This window comes from Rhopalosiphum padi, chromosome 1 (assembly GCF_020882245.1).
Source record: "Rhopalosiphum padi isolate XX-2018 chromosome 1, ASM2088224v1, whole genome shotgun sequence".
NCBI classification, from domain to species: Eukaryota; Metazoa; Arthropoda; class Insecta; order Hemiptera; family Aphididae; genus Rhopalosiphum; species Rhopalosiphum padi.
In genome coordinates, this window is record NC_083597.1 from 13,778,060 (window position 1) to 13,803,083 (window position 25,024).

Here is a 25,024-nt window from a genome sequence, read left to right on the forward strand (position 1 = left end):
TGTTCATCGTTTTTATTATTTTTTTTATTATTCATCAATGTTGTCTATATATTCGTGATTTTCATTAAAATATTTTAAATTTCATATTATTTTTTACATTGTTTATCTTTTTTCTTATTTTTATATTTTCTTTGACTTCGCACTAGTTCTGTGTTGAAAAATTTCGATAATGTTTATTAATTGCGTAAGTGTATTTATAATGTTTGTGTTGATTAGATTAACTGAAAATTGAGTATAGTTTATTTTTTGTATGTTTAACATTAAATTAGAATAAAAAATAAAAATAAAAATAAAATTAATTATAAATGTTTTACCTATTTTTGATTTGTATTTATCTTAGCTACTCATTTTCACACACCATAAAACATACACAATTTTTTTTGATTACATTTTAAATTAAATTTTGAGTATAATTTATTTTATTTTATTAATATTTGTTTGTATTTATACAATTTGTAAATATATATCTTTACAAATTTACAGTGATTATAAGTGATTTATGGGGTAAAAGGGGACTGTTGGAACTTAAAGTGTTGACTTGAAGAATCCATCCAGCGATCAACTTCATTTATTTTATTTAACTATTAATTTAGCATTATATAAACACATTGATCCGTGGTCACGAATATACAAATTTTAAAGAGCGACAATTATCACCCGATTTGCTATCTTATCGATGTTTCGATGATCGGTGTTGATAAATTCATCACAATGTTCATACATTAACCTTTCTCCAGTCACTATTTGAAATAAAATGTTCTACATTTATTAAACAACAGTAAAAATTGTAGTATAATAATTACACACAATAATTACTAAATATAAATAATATACATTTTTTATAGAATTATTCAATTGGTATATTTTTGGAATAAAAATGAGATAAATAATTTTTAATTTTTAAATAAAGAACGTTTATTTACATAATATAAAATAAATTAAATAATTTTTTTTTGTAATATTAAAAACAAAATATAAAAGTATTAAAATTAAATCTGTTGTTTTTTATTATAAAAATTATAGTTATTATAATGATTGTTTAAAGATTTTGAAATTCATTTACACGTGTGTATATTTTTTCATAATAGTCTTGTACTTTTTTATTGATATTACGAGTCTAAAAAATCAGATAAAAAATTATAAACTTATATTAGTAATAAATAATAATTAATGTATTATAGTATTGTATAAATTACAATAAGACAGTAAAGAAAATAAATCACAGAAAACATAAACAAATACAATAGGTATTAGAGTAATTCTTGTAAAAATGATCATTAACAGAAAATGTATGATCCATTATAAAAACTTTAATCATTTATACCGTTTTTATAATGCTTATATTAATAAAATTACCCATAACTCAAAAATTTTAAAATGCAGCATATGTATTTTTATTTTCATAAAATGTCGAAAGTACTAATTCACTGATATGAATGCTGATGTAAGAATGTTGATTAATGTTTATGATGTTACACGAATATATTTTATTTATAAGCATTAAACGTTTAAAAAAATAGAGTGAAAAAGCATATAGGACACCCCATACAATTTAAATTCAACTTATCGAAACTTGAATGCTTATTATCAAAAAAAACCAGGAAAGTCGTTCTGCTGTGTTGAAGGTGTCGAGTATTATATACTTCATCAATTAATAGGTTAATGAATGCATGTTAAACTGTTAAATTTGAATTCAATAATTTACAAAAAAAAACGATTCTAAGCGAGTCAGTCAGCCATTACCTATTTCTAAGCATATATTTTTTAAATATATTTAATATAATATAAAAATAAATTACTTAAACGTTGAATTTTTTTCTAAAATCAAATTGCATATTATACCTAAACCTTGTACCGTAATTAATATTAATAATAATTATTATAAGTACTAGTTATAAAATGTTATATCAACGTAAAATAAATAAGTAAATACTGACATGTGCATAAAACGATAAAATTAATACAATTATTTTAAAAATTATAAAAGACTAGAAAATGCTCATATCTATAAATATTAATTGGCAGAATCTAATTTATTGAAAACTGTTTTGCGTAAAAATTCATGGTTGTTTAAAATTTTTATTTATTTTTTTTTTGTTCTAAGTTTTTAAAGAAATATTCAAAATTTCTCTTTTAACCTCCCCAAAGTACCAACTAGAAAAAAATGTATAGCAGTAATAAACCTTAAATTTAAAGATGTAAGTATTTTAACTAAGTACCATAGAACATTAAGACGTAAACGCAGTGTTTTCTCATAAAATCTATAAAAACTATTCATGGAACATTGATATTTGTAATTTAACATTTTTATAAAAATACTATACCTATTTTATAGTTCAAACTATCACATTTAAAATAAGTTTTATTTTTATATTTATATTACCTTTGTGTCTACAACTTCTGCTTTACGTGCTATACGAAGATGTTTTAAAGCTGATTCATCATCACCTTGACTTTCATATGCTTTTGCTAATAAATAATGATATTCTCCAGGATATGAACCAATTTCTTTTATGTCTTTTTCGAATACTTTTAAATCTGTAACACAATTGTAAGTCTTATCCTTGTTAGTACCACCCATATAAAATTTCATTGCTGCTTTTGCCAATTTGTTTTTATTTTCTTGCATTAATTTTATCTAAAAAAAAAAATAATAATAATAATTTTATTAATATAAAAGATTAAAAGATGTCACATTTAATTAAATTCAATTTTTTAGTATAGAATATAATATATTTAAAATCGTCAATTTAAACTATTTTATTATAGTGAATTTTAGTATTATAATTTATAATAATTTTTTTAAATTAAAAATGATTAAATTAATAGTTACAGTCTATATATATATATCAAGTACAGAAGTAATTTTTTATTATACCTATATTTTAAGTTATAGGAATAATCAAATTTGGAAAGCATTCGGTAGTTCCAGATAGTTCCACCCAACAAATTAAATTAGTAAATAGTCTTTGGAGGTTATCAGTGATTATGTGGGAGGATAGTCAATTGATAAGTAAATATTGATGGTAAGTTAACTTAAAACTTAAAACGAAATGAAAAAATAATTTGGTCAATCGAGTACTTAAGCGTAGGAATTTTCAAGTCATTGTGAAGATTATTATTTTTGAAGATCCAAATGGTTAAGACAATTTGTCGAAAGCAAATTGATTGGATGGCCTGAAATGTTCTTAAGTTGAAAAATTTGACAGAGCTCCATATCTGGATTCCATAGAACTACGCATTAATTCCGATAATAGTTCTAGAAGGTATCAGAACATTGGGTGAAACGGTTGTAATAATAATAATGTTTTATTGTTCCATAAAATATTAGGACAAATAATATTTAAATAAAAATGTATAAATAATGAATTTCTTCAAAATCCAAGGGCTATATAAGATGAGAAAAAAGATCCCAAACTAAGAATAATATATTCTTAACTACATAAGGGTAACTATACTAAGTTATTATGAGGAAAACCTTATTAAATAGGAGACACTAAATAACGTTTAGATTTTGATAATTTTTATCGTTATTATTGTTTAAGGATATTTTATTATAATTTACGTTTTACGCTTTAGTATCATAGAAGGAGATCGGGGGGTGCTTGGGGGGCATTTTATTGAATAGGTACCTATTTTGTTACAATATTGCCAAATATAGCCCCCACCCTAAAATTCAATTAAATCTCCGCCTATGTAATTAGTATACTATTATAGTTTATCTTATTCGTCATAGGTAATGGCCGTCTATTCAGCATATTCGTTGAAATGTTATTGAAATATTATTATAAATAAGTTAATGTAACTAATTTTGTTTTAAATAATAATACAATATTATACAACACAGGAATATTCAAATACAATACTTACAAATAATACTGTATATATTATATATGTATATAGTTTTTTTGATATATTTTTAAATTGTTCATTTTTTTATTCCCCTTTCCCTAGCCACACCATTTAAATGAAAGACCGATAATATTCGTTATTTATAAACTGTATAATTATAATATATATAATTCTTATTCATACAAATATTTTTAAAGTTTTTACATTAACACTAGGGTCTATGACTATTGTGACAAGTGAAAAATTGAATAAACTTGTAATTGGAGCTGCAGTATTATCCATAAACTATTCTAGTTTTAGATAAAATATAAGTAGTAACATTAGGCTTAAATTTAAGATGAGTGGTTTAATCATTATTTAAAACAGTAATGTTTTTTTTCACGTTATACATTAATAAACATTAATTTTTAAAATTTGAAATCTGAGGTTTAAATTTAAAGTTTAGAATAATTAATTCTTTATACTTATAAGTATGAGATAGTATACGTATAGTAGGCACTTTAAAAATCAATGTAAGTATAGAATCTAGTTACTTCAAGATTATGGAAGTGGGTGTATTATACTGTGTGATAAACGCTGTAATTAAGATATCTTTGCATGGAAACCTGTAATTTGAATTCTGTTTTTTAGTTGGTCCTTATGACATAAAATACACATTTTTATGGCCCAGGAATTTTTTTAACTTAATAACACACGCACATGCGTAGTACATCTTTTTTTTTTTTAATAACAACCACCTATTTTAACTATTCATTATTTTTTGCCTATTTTTTTAATGCATTTTGGTAGTTTAACCAATTTCGAAAATTGAGTAAATTGACCAAGTTACGGCAATTCAACAAAAACCTACAAAATGCACGCGATTTTCATTTTATAATTGTATATAAAAAAATTTAAGTACCTATCTATTATTATTTAAATATTATTTATGAACATTCTATTTTAGGTTTTCGTCAATGAAAATACCTAGATATTTTAAATAAGAGACTCAATTTAATATTTATAGATAGTTACATATTATAATACTTAAATTGTTATTAATAATAATAAAGTTGTTTCAATAATAACTTATTATAGCCAGGATTTTAAAATGGAGCCCAAAATTCTATAAAAAACATAACCAACAATTAACAATAACAGTTTTCATTTTATGTTAAGTTGATACAGCCCCCCCCCCCTCACTCCACTGAACTGGGGTAATAATAAATGGACTTAATTTTAATTTAACATTACATTGTAATTATTACAATTCATGAAATAAGTTAAGACAATAGTACTTATAATACATTTAGTACCTACGATAGTATATAACTCAATGATTGACATTTATAATTTTAAATAAGTATAGGTAGTTTATTATTTACTTTACAAGCTATTTTTGTTTTGATAAATTGTAACGTTTTATCATCTTTAAGATATTTCTCAGCTTCTTTAGAAGTTTTGTTTAACCAACGTCTCATTCCACGATTGATTTCAATTTTATGACGAAATATGAAAGATTCGAGCAACTGTGTTTTCCTTTTAAAACATTCACCCGGATTATCATTATATATTTTTTGACAGCAGTATGCATAGAATAGTCCTAAAAGTGATTAAAATATTTTAAGTATTCCAACATTTAAAACTAATACTAATTAAAAATTAAAAACCGTTTTTTTTTTTTAAATAAAGTTTCCTATGAGCATAAAAAACCCCCTCAACTATTCGTATAAATACTATAATAAATAGTTAAGCCCTAGAAAACTTAAAATAAAATATTGATTTAGATTAAACGAAAAAATCAAGCATTTTACTGCAATCAGCAGTTTAATTTCAAAATTTTAGTTTGTGAACTTACCTTGGTGAAATGTAATGTTAACTTTTGGCCAATTATAGATAACACTATAATATTTTATCAATTCTATAGTGGCTTGTAGTTTTGCATTAATTAAGTCTTTTTTACTTTTCTCACTTAGATTTCTCTAAACAGATAAAAAAAATCATAGCTTTTACATTATTTTTAACTATGGTATATAATTTTAAAATATTAGATAGTTAATAGTTATTATAAAAATAAGCTGAGAGAATGTTCAAATAGATTATTGTACTATAATGTGTTACTATTACTAATATTAGCCAAGATATTTAAGATTTATAAATCTAGAAATAAATCGAACATTAGTGACAAACTAACATTACATTTATACATAAAAGTATCTACCCTAATAAGTGAAAAATTAATTTAATTTTAATATAAATAAATAAATCATCCACCTATACTTAGAGTAATTAAATAAAACTGTTGTATGCATTGATTACAATGATACAAATAGAGATGATAAGATCTTGATGTACTTAACTCATTTAGTAAAGTTTTATTCATAGATCACTTGGCTAGATAATTCAAATTAAGTTATATTTAAAATAATACAGTTACATATAGGTACATTTTAAAATGTTACATAAATACCTACCAAATAATATAAACAAATATTTCGTTATTACAAACAAAAATAATAAATATAATTAACATTAGTAAATTTTAATGCCTTATTATTTTCCGAAATGGTATATATAATAGATATTATATATTTATATATTATATTTTAATATTATTATAAGTCCCACATAGCATACGACAAATATATTGAGAGTCAGATAACAGGACGATAATCTATGATCTATTTAACATATAATAGACACTTATCATTACACATTTACACGCTATTATAGAAAAAATGTAAAATTTCAACTTTTGCTAGTTAAATTATAATATTTTTAACAAATATTTAACAATAATTATTAATTATCGTCTTCAATTATAAATTATTATTATTTATTTCCAAATATTATAAACTAATTCAATCTTGCATATTTTTCATACGAACTATAGGCGATAGCTAATGAAAAAACCTATATGACGCCGATTGAAAAAGTTTCATCAAAAAACATATTATAATTTTTTACCATACATATTTTACTGTCTATCATCTATCATTCATGTTTATGATTTAGGTATAACTATTTATAATATATATTGACTCCATCAATTGGTTAAAAACGATGAAAATTAATTTATAAAATATGAATGTCATGAACAAGAATGACGAACAATCGTTAAACTTAAAGTAATATAATTTAATAATATATGCTCGTATATTACGTCCAATTCAGTTTTTTTTTTATAAATTTTAATTCAATCCCATGTCTGCAGTGGCTAAGAAAACGCATTGAAGAAAAAAGTAATCTATCTACGACATGTTTCTGTAGATGAAGAGTATTTAATTTGTTTTTCCTATATTCTATCTTCTATTCAACAATCCATAGATAAATAAGAAACATAAATAAATATCCATGTAACGGAGAAGTATATTTTATTAACAAAAAAAATTAAGGAACTACAGAAAATTTTAAGCAAAACCAGTATTTGACAAAATCGTTTTTTTTTCGCAGTAATTCAAAAACGAATAATCACAAATACTTAAAATGTTCCCCAAATTTTATATTATTCTGTCTCTTTTCGAGCTATTTATAGAAATTGTAATTCTTTCTTTTTGTATAAATGTCGAAAAAAAGTTTTTTGCTAGGATAAAATTCTTGAAAATGTAATATATAAGTTTTATCATAAGTAGTTCATGCTGCAACCGAAAAATCTTAAAAATATATTTAAAAAAAACAGTTTTTATAAAAACATTTTTATTAAAATTTGTTGAAATTAGGTATTGAAACGAATAACAATAATTTGAACTACAAATATTATTCATGGGTAACAGTGGCAGATAGGCCCACCGGGACACCGTGGATTGAAAATATCTGTATAATAGATATGATTATGTGGGGCTCTAGATTTTACTTTCCTGGACCGGATAGAATGGATAGATTATGCCTATCCGCTCATAATGGGTAATTTTTGACGAAGGTACATTATTAAACGTATTTTATACAAAAAAATACATTTTCAAATAGTGTGTTCTACAACAATTTAATAATTAATAATTATAATTAATTACCTATAGCTATATTGTATCAATAAATATTTTAAAAGTAAAGGGGAAAATAGTATCAGACATAATAATATAACCATAGTAATAATAATAAAAAAAATTAACACTAACATATAATAAAAAAAAAAATCAGTCATACATCTTGAATTTTACATTCAAATAATGAAACCACCTTATCCGTAAAACAGTGTGAATAAGTCAATGGTATAAATACATAGGCAGGTAATATCTTAAAATTAATTATTAATTAATAATACACGTAAGAGTTTTGTAACCATGGTTACAAAATATTTATTTTAATAATAATATTGGTTTTGCGTATAAATTCCTGTTTTTCCTTAATTTATTGCTTGTTTATCCTGATTATCAAGGAAAATACTTTAGATTCCACAGAGTACCAACTAGACTCACTTTCCTACCAGAAAAGTTACTGAAGTAGAAGATCAAAGTATTTTTACTGCCTCAAAATGTGTCATCAGAAAAAAAAAATTGTTAAATCAATATACATTAATATACAATTTAATTTATATATTCCTTGCTCCATTAGAATCTAATTTAATATGTATATATAATATTTACATAATTATTTGCTTTCTTCTATATTTCTATACATAGTTTTGTATTTGTTTCATATTAATTTATAATCGTATAACAAGTACAATGTCAATTGCCAACTATTATTTTTAATATTTGCGTGTTTCAAATTAGTAAATAATCAACGAATTATAGTACTAGCTATCGTACTCACTGTGATGACCCAATGAATTTTTTTTTTATCTTCAAAATGTGGGTTTATTCAAATTATGTTATAATATTATCTTAAATGTAAAAATAAACTCTAGTCGCATTTTTTTGCAAAATTCTCATACGAGTCGAGGCGTCACATCGTTTTTACATTTGTCGTACATTTTTCATCACGCTCAAATTGCCGACTAAAAAAAAAGTGGTTTCACATAAGAGGACACATCGATTTGTATGAAAGCAATAAAAGATAAACAGTACTGCAGTAGTAATAGTTATTTTTAGTCATTTAATATATATATAATTAATTAAGTATTAATACATTAATTTACATGAATATTTAGTCTATTTCCAATATAGTTTCCTCAAAATGAAAGTATTTAAATAGTTTCTATACACAATGCTTTTTTCAAAATATTTAAATTAATTATTTTAATCTTATATACGTATATAGTCATATATTTACTTAAGAAAAGAAAATTGTTAATAACTCACATAAGACAGCTTGCACAGTTTTTTTAATGCTTCAATTTTAATTAAATCAGCCTCATTTAATACTAATTCCAATAGTTTATGAATATCATCTAGAATTTATAATATGTATTAGCTTACAAATTATAATCATTAAGTTATTTATTCCAAGTATAAATTGTATAGTAAATTAAAAAAATATAATAAAAGTATAAACGTACTTTCTTTAATAATAGGGACAAATCCAATTACTGAAAACAAATGTTAATTGAAAAAGTAAATAGTAATTATATTTTATAATATTATTAATTATTATAAAAGCATGTACTATTTTTTTGGAAACAGGTATCACCCAAATTAATACATCTTTAACATGTCATGTACCTATAGAGAATTAATTAACGCCGTAATCCGTCAAAATCGAAAAAAATGTAAACTTTTTTGAAATTAAAAATTTAGAAAAAACAATAAATTATAGGAAAAGATAACTACCTAAGTCCTAAAATATTGTAATATGTATATACTATTTAGCTCTGAGAGTTGCATACATGCATATTTCCCCCCCCCCTTAGACCAAAGTACCAATACTAGATTTTTAGCACAACTTTGTGAAAAAAAATCATTTAATTAATTAAATGATACGCTAAAAACCCGTAATCTTTAAATACAAACACTCCCCCCCCCCCACCAGACAAAAAAATCAGGTGACACGTTGACACTCAGGAGATTATTTGGAACAACTATGAAAAAAAAGATTGGAAAAACATTAAATAGTGTCGTTACAAAATTGGAACATAATAAATACCTGTTCTTCTTTTATATATATAAGGACTATAATGTGTTTTTACCTTTGTTAAAGTTTCTTGCAATTGAACCTAAGAAAGAAAAATAATTAATAGGTACTCAATAATCTATTTTTTACGTATAAAAATTGTTATCATAAGTTTGAAATATATATATATATATATATAATATATAAATATAAATACTGGATCATATTTAAGGGACCAATGACAATCATTATATAATAGCTCACTTTATTGATTCATTAAATGCAACCCGACATTACTAATAATTAATATAAATTAATTATTATTTTTCTTTAAATTTTACTTATTTAAATCAATAATTTTTACTATTAAAATTATATCCCGACGAAGTATCTCCAATGGGAAGTCTTTTCAAACCGTTATTTTTGTGTTGTTTATTATGATATCAAATATCAATTAGCTTATTGTTTAAATGAGAGGTGACGGTATTATTTTTTTACTTCGATATTTCGGTATGATATTATATACCGATATAAATCGGTATAACGAAAATATCGTTAAACTGGTATTTTGGTATGGTAATTTCGGTAGGTATATTCGATATTTCGGTAATTTCGATATTCTAGTATTTTCAATTTTTTTTTTGGTGATATTGGTTATTTTGTATTTTAAATAATATAATACAAAACCTAACCTAACAAATCGAAATATATACCTTAGATACCTATATTATTATGAATAATATTAATATAATAATAAATAAATTATAACTATTATTTAATTTATTATCAAACAGGATGTTATATTACAACATTAATATAATTTAATTTACGTATTTTTAAATTTATAAAAAAAAAACAAATTAATATTTTATTTTATTTTTTTGAAACAAATTTAGAGTTCATAGATAAAAATATATAGTTCTTCAACGTGTTCTGTTGATAGAGATGATTTATGATCAGTAATTAATAATTATATTGCCCGCCCAACTAAACACGCGTTCGCTAAGAACACTATACTCCGGCCCACGAGAGATCAGTACCGCATTTCGACCAAAACTCTTCCGATTCCGCGCCGCCGCTGCCGGCCATTTTACATACGCGTGAAAATACTGATCTCTCGTGGACCGCGGAGTATAGTACCTTGCATGCATAAATATTTTTTATCAAATATGGCCAAAGTTGGAAATTCATTTTGATAGACTTTCCACCACTTTAAAGGGTTTTAAAAAACAATACGGATCCGTATCTGTATTATAAAATATTAAAATATAATATGTTATATATTTCCCACTTGACATTTTGTACAATTTAAAAATGGATCAAAACTAATTTCGGTAGTTATGGTATTATCGGTATATTCGATATTTTTGGTATATCGTTTTTAAAATAAAGATGGTATACCGATATATTGACCTCAAATCGATATACCGGTATTACCGTCACCCCTAGTTTAAATTGTAAATCTGTAACAGATTGTTAAATAAAAAATTATGTTCAAAAAAATATATTCAAATTACTTGTTTTCCAATTCCTAAACATTTTTCCATTCATTTTAAGTGTACCCATGATGACATTTTTATTATCACTGAATTGTTTGAATATATTCATTCCGCCTTAAATTATAAATATTATTTATCATTACTCATTAGTATTTCCCTGCAACTAATTGATAATTAGTTTGAACTTCTCTGTGAGAATATATTAATGTACCCCAACAAAATACATATTAATTGTTGTATTATAATAATTATGACAAAATAAATAATTATTAATAAAATATAAGCTTAAATAAGCTATGTTCCTTTTCTCAGACATACATTTAAGAAAAAATCAATTTTACTTTAGTCTCATAAAATTATACTATTTATACGCAGACAGTTTATGCATATGCATTAAATGATTAAGAATCAAAGTAGCCAATAGGAAAATTGTTTTCAAATAATAGTTGTTGTGTATAAATAATTTAATATAACAATAATACAATGTATTGAACATTTCCCTAAGAAACTTTATAAAGAATTAAAAAACTTATATTTCAAATTGATTGGATGCAACCCACATTTATTGGGATGAAAAAGAATTGGAAAATGAAAACGAGACGTAAAAGTGTAAAAATAATGTGTGTACCTGAGTATTTAAATGTCTTATAATAATTAGGATATATAATTAGATAAGGGATACGGGGAAATATTATTTAACAAGATGAGGGTCTGCCGATCTGCGTTCCCCTAAATTTAAGCTCTACTCTCTAGAAGAAATAATTCAAATACATTTTCTCAAGTTGCAAAAAAAAATTTGTATATTATTAGATATTATAAATACTTACCATTTTGTTTAATAGAATAAGCAGTCGTTAGAACTGTAATAATTATTAATAAAATACTAACATTAAAGTGTTGATTGACTTTCATTATTTATTTTATCAGAGTGTTAATATTTATGTAGTATTAATATGTTTATAATCACAGGTGGTTCGTTGGCAATTAAAATGTAAACATTACACTTATTAATCGTCAAAGCACTTGGCACACTATCTATGTTCCTAAATTCTACAATGAATATCGACGTATAGATAATTTAAAAGTAAACAATTCAAAATTTTAAAACAAAAACTTTATAAAATAGGTGTATAACATTTGTATGAGCACAGATAATAACAACGGTATTAATTAAAACTATAGTTGTTTTCGGTTCTTCTATATGTATAGCAAAACTAACTATTTCCTTTGTTAAATAAATGCACACAATTGTAACTCGATAGCCTATAATATCAGTCATAGTAATTTCACAGTTTTACATTATAGCTAGTTTATAACTAAAATTACTCAGAATATTACACCTGTGTAAAATTGTTATTTAAAAAGTTATTTTTATTCAAATAAATCAACATTTTAATGATGATTTATTTTCAATTTGATAATATACTACGATTTTATTACATACAGTTTACAGTTTCAACATAATTATTAAGAAACAACACATAATAAATTAATATAATATTATTATTATTGTACCTATTGTGATATTAAATAAATAAATAAATATTATTATAATAGAGAAAACTATAAAATAACTAAAATCAAATTTGACTATTTGTAACTAACTCTGATTTATCCGTTTATAATAATTCCTAGATAATAAATTAGGTACGCTATTAATATATTATGGATCTACTGTTAATATTTTTAAACATAAACAATTTGTCAACATGTTTTATCAAAAAACTTTTCATGAAAAAAAAATATATTTTATGTAAGAAGGTTTTTATTTGTATTAAATCATACACCTAATAGATTAAATTATAAAAAATATATATTTATTAACATGTTAAAGCCGTTAAAGGCAATGTGTAATATCGGTCAATGTGAACCATAAATACAAACAAATAATTTTTTTTATTTTTATATAATATTAATTATTCATTTCATTCAATTTTAGTATATTTTCTTCCAATTCTTTTGGATCAGTGCTTCATCAACTAAAATCCCAAAAACGCCAAAAAATAATAACTCATGATGTATATACCTACCTCACTGAATATTTTGGAAACTCGTATTATACCATACGTCCATATGATCATATAATATTTATAATATATTAGATTATTATTTCATATTATCGTTTACAAATCCCAATTAATCATACGACCGTTTTCAAATTTATTGAACACTGTAGGTTTATATTTACAATTTACATATATCTGTTCAAGACGATTCTTTAATCGATCAACTCTCATTATTTCAAAATCTATTAACGTTTTTGAAAATATTTTTCTTTTATAATTTACAGTCAAAATAAAATAACAATTTATTATTCAATACTTTTTATTATTATAATTTTTTAGTTATTTATTTATTTTTTTGAATGACATACATTTTTCAACTCATAATATGAAGCAGAATGTTTTTGGAGTATTTCAATACATAAAAAAGGAAATTCGGATGAGTAGTCTAAAGAACTGTAGAAGTATAGAAGTATTTAAAGCTTTAATAACGATAAGCGGAGTGAATAAGTGTATAATATTATTATACGGGGATAGCTCGCAAAATGTTATTCTAGCTACACTCTTCTAACCTAATTCAAAAACTACTCCGAATTTTAAATAAAATTTAAATACTTAGTTATAAACGATTTTGACATATTTCGTAAACATTTGAACTTTAAATTGTTGTAAACAAAAATAGTGAATAACGATTTTTGATTTTTTTGTTACTACGATAAGTAAAACTTATAATAAACCCTGTATTAAATTTTAAAGATTTTTTTGGAAAGCCAAATTTTTTTTATCGGCATTTCAAGAAAAAAAATGTAGAAAAATTGAAAATTTCAATTGTCTATAAATAGCTTAAAAAATTCAAAATATTTTATAAATAGATAACGCTAATATAAACATTTGGTGACAATTTCAAGTATTTACAATGATTCATTTTTGAGTTACAGCAAAATGAAAACATCGATTTTGTCGAAAAGTGGTTATGCGTAAAAATTTTCATTTTTCTGTTACCTACTTTTTTAGGGTTTTTCTGACGTTTTTAAAAATTACTGGAAATTATTACTACTCCAAAAATGTCATCATAACAAACACAAAAAAAAAAATAAAAATAAAAATAAACACAAATCATTGTAAAATCAATACATTCATTACTCCGTTCAGAATCTAAAATATGTAGATATTAAGTACTAAGTAGTAAGTATATACCTAGGCGTATCGCGTATACCTACTACAATGACATAACAATTAAAATCGAATATTATTAAAAATCATTTCAATATTGATTATTATTTAAAAAATATATGAATTATATCAAGATATTCCATAATTATAAAAATAATAAATTGATATAATTTAATTTCTTTTTTAGATTCTGAACGAAGTGAGGAATGTATTGATTTTACAATGATGTAGGTATGTTTATTTTTGTATCTGTCACGTTTTGGAGTATTAGCAGTGCTTTGATTTTTGACTTCAGACCCTCTTTGAAAAGGAAATAAAATCTAGTTTGTACTTTGGAGTGGTCAAAAGTTAAAAATTAACGGAAAAACGGTTTAACTATAGTTTTTGACAAAATTGATTTTTTTTATTTTACTGTAAATCATAAACGAATCATTGTAAATACTTGAAATTTTCACCAAATGTTTATACTAGCGTTATCTATTTACGACTAAATTTTTAAAATATTTATAGACATTTGAAATTTTCGATTTTTCTAAGATTTTTTTTAAATGCCGATAAAAAAAATTGCTATTCCAAAAAATCTTTAAAATTCAATACAATGTTAATTATAAGTTGTTCTTGTAGTAAAAAAAAATAAAAAATCTTTAGTCATAATTTTTGTTTATAACCATTTAAACTTCAAACGTTTACAAAATATGTCAAAATCGCGAAAATTTACAAGGAATTTTAAAGTTGAAAATTCATAACATTTTTGTGATTTATACCAGAGGTTTAAAAACCCAACACAACTACACAAGGCTCTCCATAACTTTTCAAATAACAGTAAAAAAAATTCTAGCATCAATATAGAACAAATTGTATGAGCGTATGAAATTTAATTTTTTACGAAATCGCGTAAAATAACGATACCTATATTATAATTTAAATATAAGTAGTAATATAATATACCCTAGACTAACAAATCATCTCCGTACAGAATAGTTTTTCGTATACAATGATACCTGGCATTGCATTCAAATTTAATACATCTATTATAGTGACTTACTCTCCACCTCTACTACAGCAGAGCGATACACCGATACCCACTTGCCCACCCTTTTTTTATTAATTATTTTTGAATTTTTGATTGAATCATTTTATACATTAAATATTTTCTAGTTTACACGTAATGCTTTTACAATATTGTTATTAATTTATTATAGACCATAGCCCATAGGTAAATTTGGCATATAAGGGCTATCGATAAAAACTACATAACTTTTTTATTTTAGCGTAGCTGGTAAATGGCTGGTAAATTTTGTATTACAAAATAATGTCATAGCTACAGTATATAAACATACATATTTATATATATTATAAATATAATATATATATGATATATGTATGATTATATATTTATGATAAATGTATGTTTATATATCTGTGGTCATAGCGGCTTCGAATTTGTTGCCAACATAACGTTTAAAAAAATAGATTTTGAGGTTATACATTTGTACTGAATTGTGTGCCGAATGGTGAATGGTGATCACGGTTGTAGATCTAATATCTATATTCTTTACTGTATGATCTATACGGTATACAGCCGTGTTGCTATATGAGTTGTTTGACTATTGTACCCGGTATCGTTAATACTTAATTCATCTTTTCACCAAAACAACAATCAATGTTATGGTTTTTCAATCATTAAATACTTCAAAAAGTTCAGATTTCATTATTCCCAAATTCAATTAATCTATGATATAATCTTTAAAAAGTAATATAAATTTACTTAAAATGGGTTTCAAACAATTTCTCACGAATCATTGGCGATTAGTCAATTCAAATAATTTGTTTATCAACAGGTTAAAATACTTTATAAAGTTTATTTTATTTTATTTTTAATATGTTTGATAAAATATCAATTTATTTTTCTCAGATGTGCAAATTCTGTTTTGGAATCTCATAACATAGGATATGCTCAAAAATCAGTGGTAAATAAGTTACAATTACCTTTGAAACCAAAGAAACCTAGTCCTCCATTCTTTCAATATCTTAAAGAAAGAAGACAAGAAGTAATTGAAAAACATAATTTAAATTTTAAAGGTAAATATTATGTTTGACACCTTTTTACAATAATCCATGATAATTAATGATTATGACGAGTGTTGTATGATACTTTATTTGTAGTTATTATTAATGTAGTGTCACTACAGTACAGACAATGTAATTAAATAACTTATAAATTTACGATTAGAGTAGTTAAATTGTTATTTATTGCTATTTACAACTTTATGTCGTATTACAAATTACAAATATTTTATTAAAAGTTTTTCTGTTTTATTTATCGATCATACATCAACTATGAACTTAAAAAAAAAGGTTTTTATAATTTCTTTACTAATCACATCTTGTCCAGTCATCAGATGTCAGTACTAACTAGTATATTTACTTTATAATAAGAAATTATATTGTTTTTTTTTTTTAATATATTACACATACGTAACAAACTTGCCATCTGCAAATACGAACAAATTTTGATGTACTTAAAATTACATAAGCGTTAATTTGGTGAAATTACTGGGGAGCAATATATGCTTATTACACTATAAGTAATTCTAAAACCTGTACTTTTAACTTCTGGGGGGGTTAGTCCCCCTCACCCCGATTTCTGCTTATGCAAATAATGAAATGCTCAATAAGTCATTTAGTCAGGAAAATTTATAAAAAAAAAATGTAGATAAAAACATTTGAACAAGTTTATTAGAAGTAGGTACTATATTAAAAAAAAAATTACTGTCCTGACCTTTGATAATTTATATCAATAAAATTAACATTTAAAATATAAAATTACAAGTAATAATTAGTATAAGCAATTGAAAATAATACAACACAAACTTTTGTGGACCACAGAGATTTTTATTATATATTAATCATTACAACTAAACTAATAGTCTAAGGCCGGGATCTGAGTTAATTAAATGCACTTCCCATGCTATTTTGTCATTACATTAAAAATTAGTTTTATAAGTACTAATTTCAAATGTTTGTAAATATGACCTTATTAAGTAAATGAGTAGCATCAATCATCAATATTACTTAGAAATAAATTACTAACATGTGAATGATGTTAATTGATGCAATTTAGAGATACAGTAAAAATTATTTTAACAATATCAACCAAAAAAAAATAATTATAATTTTAAAATTTATTGTTGATTTATTTAATTTTTTTATTTTAGATGCAATTCGCTTTTTAAGTGAATCATGGAAAGACTTTGATGGAGATGCTAAGAAAAAAATGACTGACATTTATAACAAGGAACTTGAACAATACAAAGACAATATGAAAGTTTTTAATCATAGCTTGACTGTTGATCAAAAAAATGAGTTGTTTCGAGTGAAATATGAGCAGATAGAACAAAGAACAAAACGCAAACTCAAAAAAGTATGTTTAATATAATTTTTACTTAATAATATTATTTTCATATAATGTTTTAAATTTATTTCAGGAATTAAAAGAATTAGGTAAACCTCGTAAACCTCTTACTGCATATTTAAAGTTTGTAACTGAAGAAATAAAAAACCACGGAAATGAGCCAGTTCAAACTTATATGATAACAGTTGCTAATAAATGGAAAGAAATGGATGAAAATAGAAAATCAAAATATATTGAATCAGCAGCTATAGATAATGATGAATATAAAAATGCACTTCTTAAGTGGGAAAATGATATGATAAAAGCAGGACGATTGGATTTAGTTAGAGCTCGTGCACTATCTAAAGATGATACAGATAATTAAAAATGTAAACTATTTACTTAAAATTTAATTTTTTTTTATTTGTTTTTTCATTGATTTATTTGTATGTTATTAGTGGCTATTAGTTAACTTTTTTTTTTTAATTTCAAGAATACTAATTTATTATTTTTCCATGTGTAAAAGTGATGTACTGATGTTTTTTTTTGTTTACTCATAAATTAAAATTATTTTGATTATATTTTAATGTTTAATTTTTTATAGATTTAAAATAAGTAGTAACTAATTCATAATCTCAGGGAGTTAAATATTATATTAAATTATATCAACTATCAAGAGCTCAATATTATACATCACAAGTTTTTCCTTTTTACAGGTAAAATCACAACAGTATTGTGTACAAATAACTTCAAAATATATTTAAATCACAATGTTTTCTTTACATATGTCCTGACATGACATTAGACAATGTGTGTATTATGTATACTAATTAAATTGTCATACAGGATAATTTGTAAAGTATGCTAATCCCAATTTTTTTCTTCAAATATTAATTAATTTATTAAATTATTAAGGACACTTAAGGGTTGTATTATTTTCAATTACTTTGTTTTATCGTGCCATTTAATAATAACTCAACTTAAATAGCAATAGAGATTAGAGACTAAGTTTTTTTTTCAAATGCTACCTTTAAGAATTACCACAGAATAGATTAAATTTAATCTATTCTGTGCTATAACTGTGAATTAAACATTTTTTTTTTTTTAATTTTGGTATACATACAAACGTAAATTAGTATTTTAACTTATAGCTTTTGAGTTGGTGAACTATGTATTAACTATTAAGGATAATAGTTAATGTAAAACCATTTTTTGAAATACCATTTTTAATCCTTATTATCTAGTACTATATACATTTTAATAACTAGGAAACTAGGTATCTATCTACACGTTCAAATTTTTATTTAGATTTATATAAATCAAAATTTTCAATAAAATCATCTACTTTCAGCTTAACAATTCACAATAAAAAAGGGTAGTTTATATTTGAAAATAAAATATATTTTTATTGCCACATGACACTCTAAGCTGGTAGAAAATATTTGAGATCTGAATATATAGTTATTTTCATTACTTAAAAATTTAAGCCATGATTATTCTTAAAGTACCTATACAAAAAAAATCAAAACTCAGAATTTAAATAAAGGCATTAATAAAAGAAAAATTGAATAAATTAAACAAATACATTTTTTTAGAATTTACGAAAGAATGTATCTACTTTGGTATATGAAGTTCCTAATTTGACTGAATGTTTTGTATTTTAAGTAGGATTTAAAAACTAAAAACTTATTATGGTGCCGGAAAATTTATTTAAGTTTAAATAACAAGCAATTATGCCAGATGGTGTTGAATGCCTGTCGCCTATGCTACATCAAGGAAAAGACTAGAGCAGTATTTTTTTGTTTCCAGTGCAATAGGAATATAGTATACTACTCTGTGAAGTTAATTTCTAAATGTATTGTTTTTTTTATGAGATTATTTTATCTAATTAATCTATTTAGTCTGTAATTACCATAAAACAGTAAAAATAAATTCCTAGTACCTATAAATACCTACATAATATTTTAAAATTAAATCAAAACTATTATTGTGTATAGTAAAATTCATAATATAAAAAATATAAAATACATAACAGTATAAGTTCCTATGAATAGGTCATGTTTTTAAATTATAACAATATTATTAACATAATATCATTATTTATCGTTTAAATAAATATGATTTCATCCAAATTGGAATTTAAATGTCTATATAAAATATTCAAAATTAGCCAATTAGCCCTCCTTTATTATAATAGCAAATTTCAAGTGATTACTGTAGACTAAATATAAAATAAGTAACATTATTATGTATATATTATACTATTTGTATATTTATTGAGAAGTTAAGCCAATTATTGCATGAGGTATAAAAAACATTTTGGTCCGAATAATTCGTGGATTTCGTGATTAATGATTAATTTAGAGCGCGGATTTGTATGTATCATTTGCGTATTTCAACTTTTTCTATTTAAAAGGCTTATTATACAATTTTGATTGCATATTTCGATGTTTTTTTTAAATTTTTTTTTAAACATTTTTAAAATGTATACTATTCTCTATTATAATATTAAAAAAAAGTATTATATTTTTATAGTTTTGATTAATATAAAAATAAATTAATAGGTATACTTATAGGTATAAACGGTTTTCACAAATATGACCTTAGATCAATAATCGGGGAAATAAAGTACGTATACCAAGATGATGAAAGTGACGAAAAAAATGAAGAAAGGTACCTAGATAAGTATCTATAGTAGGGTTCTATAGTTTTTTTTTTTAAATATATTGTATTAATTAAATATTCAAAAAATAAATTGTTTATGCATATTTCAACATTTTAGTACATATATTTATGCATATTTAAGATTTTTTTATCGCATATTTAGTTGGTTTTTAATGCATATAAATCCGTGCTCTAGTGATTACTAATTTGTATGTTTAGGACTAGGGTACTATGGAATGATGGACAACAAACAGATTTAAAAAACAATACATGGAAACAATCCAAGTAGTCGACCCACAAACATATTTGTCTGATAGGTGTGGTAACTGGGAGAATTTAAAAATATTTCAACGGTTTATAAAATAGTTGTTAGATTTATGATTTCATGAAAAACAAGCGCCGTGCATGTTGCATGAGATCACACATTTTAAGAACTGAGCCAAATTGTCATCGATAATATTTGTTGATATCTATTTTACAAAAAATAAGAAAAAAACGAATCAATCATCGAACCATAGGCATTATAATTAAATTGTTGACAATTTGGCACTGCACAAACTTATTCTTTTTTAATTAGGAGTTAAATATCTTTATAAAACATATTGAAGAGCTATTTAATAATAAAAAAAATAAGTAAAAATAAAATTTTTATACTATACGGGTTATAACTTAATATCGATTCATTTGAGAAAATATCGTTTTTATTAAAACATTTAACATTACTTTATGAAACTATAATATTAGAACACAGAACAATAGTAATACCACTAATACCTAAGTATATATTTATCTAGTACATACCTATATGATACGATATATATATATATACAATATACCTACAGGCTACATGTATTATACCTACTGCAGTACTAATGCTACTAAAAATACATAAATACATTTGTTATATTCACAACATTTTTCTAGTTACATAGGTATTTATATTCGACCTCAAAAATTATGTTTTGTTTAATTTTACACTAAAACTTATTTAAAAATATTGGAATGATCTCAAACAAAATGTAGGTAATAATATAGCCTATAGGTATACCCTAAATTTAAATAGCAGAACGACAGGAATATCTTTTCCTACAATTCTAACTTCGTAAAAATTAAAAATCTAACCCTTATGGTCTTATCAATTAAACATGAATATAATAAATTATGATAACTCTGTGACATTTACAATTCTAAATTCTAATGGTTCAAATACACCATATTGTTTTCTATAATCTTACCATTACCTATATTTTCTGGTATCATTATATTTATTATTATAAAATACAAATTAGGTACTTACGATTTATTCTTATTTTATTTTTATTTCCCATATAGCCATATAGCCATATAGCTACTTTTGATGCAATAAATAATACCTACATATTTCTCTTTTATATCTAGTTTATTATGCTTACTACAATACTACATGTTAAATATCATTCGAGTATCATCTATTAATATTACAAATTTTAATTTTATTCAAATGAATAAATTATATGAATTAAATTATTACTTCTAAAATGATTGAAATGATGATGATTTTTTAATTTATAAATTGTATAAACAATTAATTAGGTTTGTAGGTTTGTATAAGGTTTATTATGTTTGTTAATTTGTTTTGTAAAAAAAAAATAATACTGTGAAATTATAATTATATATAGGAATTAGGAATTAATGATATTTTAAAATAAGTATTTAGCCATTTAGGTATATCAATATAATAAGAAAACTCAGAAGACAGAAAGCCTTTCTGATGTGTTATAAAAATAAAAGGTTTTGTAGAATAAATAGCTAAAGTAGTTAATTAGTTTAAAATTTTAAACATTTTGAAAAATTCATTGTGTATAGAATATGCATAGAAAGTAACCTAACCTACCAGTAAGTCCATCAAATAAATTGTATGTACCTACAATTAAAATATACCAAGGTAATAGTAAAAAGTTTTAATGTTCTATGAATTACGATAAATAATTTTTAAATTATACCTACATCTCGGAGGATTCCATTGCTAGATGACTTCCCTTATCTTGTGCTTATGTTTGATGTTATTATGCATAATAACATAATATAAATGAATATGTTTCTGTCGGTTATCTTTTTGTTAACAAATACAGATTGTAAATTTTTCAAAAAACATACAAAATATTATATAATATATATAGCTATTATATTATATTATATTATATTATATTATATTATATTATATAATAGCTAAAATCATTAGAGGAAAGTGATTTTTCATTTAAATATACCATTTCGTTCAATTTTAAACTTCGTCTATTCAATGTAATGTGTATAATGTACCTAACCATGCATTAGATTATGAGCGGAGTAAGAAATGAATTGATTTTACAATGATGTCGATTGCCGCTGTATGTTTTTTTTGTGTGTTTGAGGACACCTTTTAAGACAGTAAAAATGGTTCGATTTTTAACTTTAGCAACTTTTCTTTTAGGAATGATGAAAGGTTTGGGGTGTCGAAATTAAAAAAATCGCAGTATTTTTCTTAATAATCATTAATCTGTATTAACAAGCAAAAAATCCAATATTATTATTAAAATAATTATTTTGTAACAATAATAACCTTAAAACTCTTACGTACCTATATTATTTTTTAAATGGAATAACATTTTAAAAATAATGTTTAAATTAATTTTAATATATTACCTACCTATAATACCTATACGTATTTATTTTAAACCATGAACTTCTTCACATTGTTTTACGGTAAGGTGGTATGATATTGACTCAAAACTTAATAACAATAATGTATTAATATTTAATAATATGGTATAATTAATATATAAAATATAAAATATACTTAGTGATAAAGTTGATATATGAATTTTTTTATGTAACTAAAAATAAAAGCCGTAGAGATTCATCAAATTTTCACCGAATGTTTATATTGGCATTATCTTTACACCATAAAATTTAAGAAATATTTTGAATTTTTTTAAATTATTTTTAGGTAGGTATAAGAAAAATTCTACTTTTTTAGTTATTTTTTTGGTATTATCGATAAAAAAATTTTCCATTGATCAAAAAAACTTGAAAATGTAATACAGTTTCTCATAAGTTCATGTTATTGGAAACTATAAAATAATTGAGCATAAATTCAAAATAATTTTTTATGAGCGTCTAAAATTAGAATTTTGACAAAATTCATAAAAAATTTTCTGTTTATATCTAATATTTGAAAATTTAATACAAGATTCCCCATAATTTGTTCTATACATTTATTAAAACATAAAAGTTTTCCGGAGACACAAATAATTTTGTATGAGTGTATAAAGTTAGTCATTGGATATTCACACGTAAATTAACAAATTGTCGTAGATCAATTTTCTTATTTTGTTGTAATTCAAAAACTATTATCCATAAAGACTTGAAATTTTCACCAAATATTTATTTTATAATTTTCTTTACGTGAAAAAATATTTTGACTTATTTTGAGCTATTTATGAATAGGTACTTTCATTTTTTTTTATAAGTGCAATACATTTTTGTTGGGTTGAAAAGATTGAAAATTTAGAATAATAGGTTTCTCATAAGTTGTTTAAATATTAGTTAAAAAATATTAAAAATCCATGGACATGATTTGTTCATAGCATTTAAAGTTCAAACTTTGTTGAAATTCATCATAATCTTGATAATTTGAAATTATTTTAGTTAGATATTCATAAAAAAAATGTATTTTATCTAAGATATGAAAATTTAATAGGAAGTTTCTCATAAGTTTTTATAATATCAGTTGAAAATTATTAAACATTCAAATGCACGATTTTTTTTTATAAGACAAAAAATCTAAATAGGTACCTATATTAACACAATTTTTTTTTATAGATATTACAAATTTAATTTTAAATTTGGATGAAATTAAATCCTCCAAAATTATTCAATAAAACTTATAGGTACAGTAGTTACCCATATAATTTATTATTGTTATATACAATAATGACTTTTCAAATTTTTACTTAGGGACCCACCATGGTCCATGAACCTAATCACGCTCTTTGTTCTCAAACTTCGTCTGCTCAAAATCGTTTTTCATATACAATAATATTAGATCATTAAATTCAAATTTAATACCTTCCATTACAGTAACCTACTCATTATAACCTACTGTAGGTATATAGCTTAAAAAAAAAATATGTTAAATGTTGAAAAGTTTTGGAGAAACATAAAAAATTAGTGGTAGGTTTGGTATTGCTTAAAAAAATTTGAATTGCTTATAATTTAAACAATAAAAAAGTTAGACACCCTCTTTAAAGGGTATATTTTCTTCATCGTTTTAGGTATACTTTTATATGACGTCGGCCGATAACCCCCTCCCACCCCGAACACACATTGTTTATTCCTGTTTTTCAATACTTTTTAATTTATGTAACAACAAATTACGTAGAAATAACTTTGAATTGAATTTCAAGCTTTTTGATTTATAAATAAAATTATATCAATAGTATTAACTTTAA

General features: G+C 23.3%; 2 protein-coding genes across 3 annotated transcripts; one reads left to right on the forward strand and one right to left on the reverse strand.

Annotated features, from left to right (window-relative positions):
• Positions 1–890: 890 nt before the first annotated feature.
• LOC132917427 (uncharacterized) lies at positions 891–12,364 on the reverse strand. Of its 2 annotated transcripts, XM_060978164.1 has the most exons (9): positions 12,146–12,364; positions 11,337–11,432; positions 9,896–9,922; positions 9,269–9,298; positions 9,072–9,160; positions 5,690–5,813; positions 5,217–5,434; positions 2,384–2,638; positions 891–1,117 (listed from the first exon to the last, which is right to left on the reverse strand). In XM_060978164.1, exons 1-9 carry the CDS (start codon positions 12,228–12,230, stop codon positions 1,040–1,042), a joined length of 1,002 nt encoding a protein of 333 aa, XP_060834147.1. In that variant the 5' UTR covers positions 12,231–12,364; the 3' UTR covers positions 891–1,039. The 2 variants fall into 2 exon arrangements, with proteins under 2 accessions (XP_060834147.1, XP_060834148.1); XM_060978165.1 differs by lacking the exon at positions 11,337–11,432.
• Positions 12,365–16,030: 3,666 nt separating this feature from the next.
• On the forward strand, positions 16,031–18,469 carry LOC132917428 (transcription factor A, mitochondrial). The gene is made up of 4 exons (XM_060978166.1): positions 16,031–16,335; positions 16,410–16,576; positions 17,713–17,918; positions 17,983–18,469. Exons 1-4 carry the CDS (start codon positions 16,268–16,270, stop codon positions 18,271–18,273), a joined length of 732 nt encoding a protein of 243 aa, XP_060834149.1. The 5' UTR covers positions 16,031–16,267; the 3' UTR covers positions 18,274–18,469.
• Positions 18,470–25,024: the final 6,555 nt, after the last annotated feature.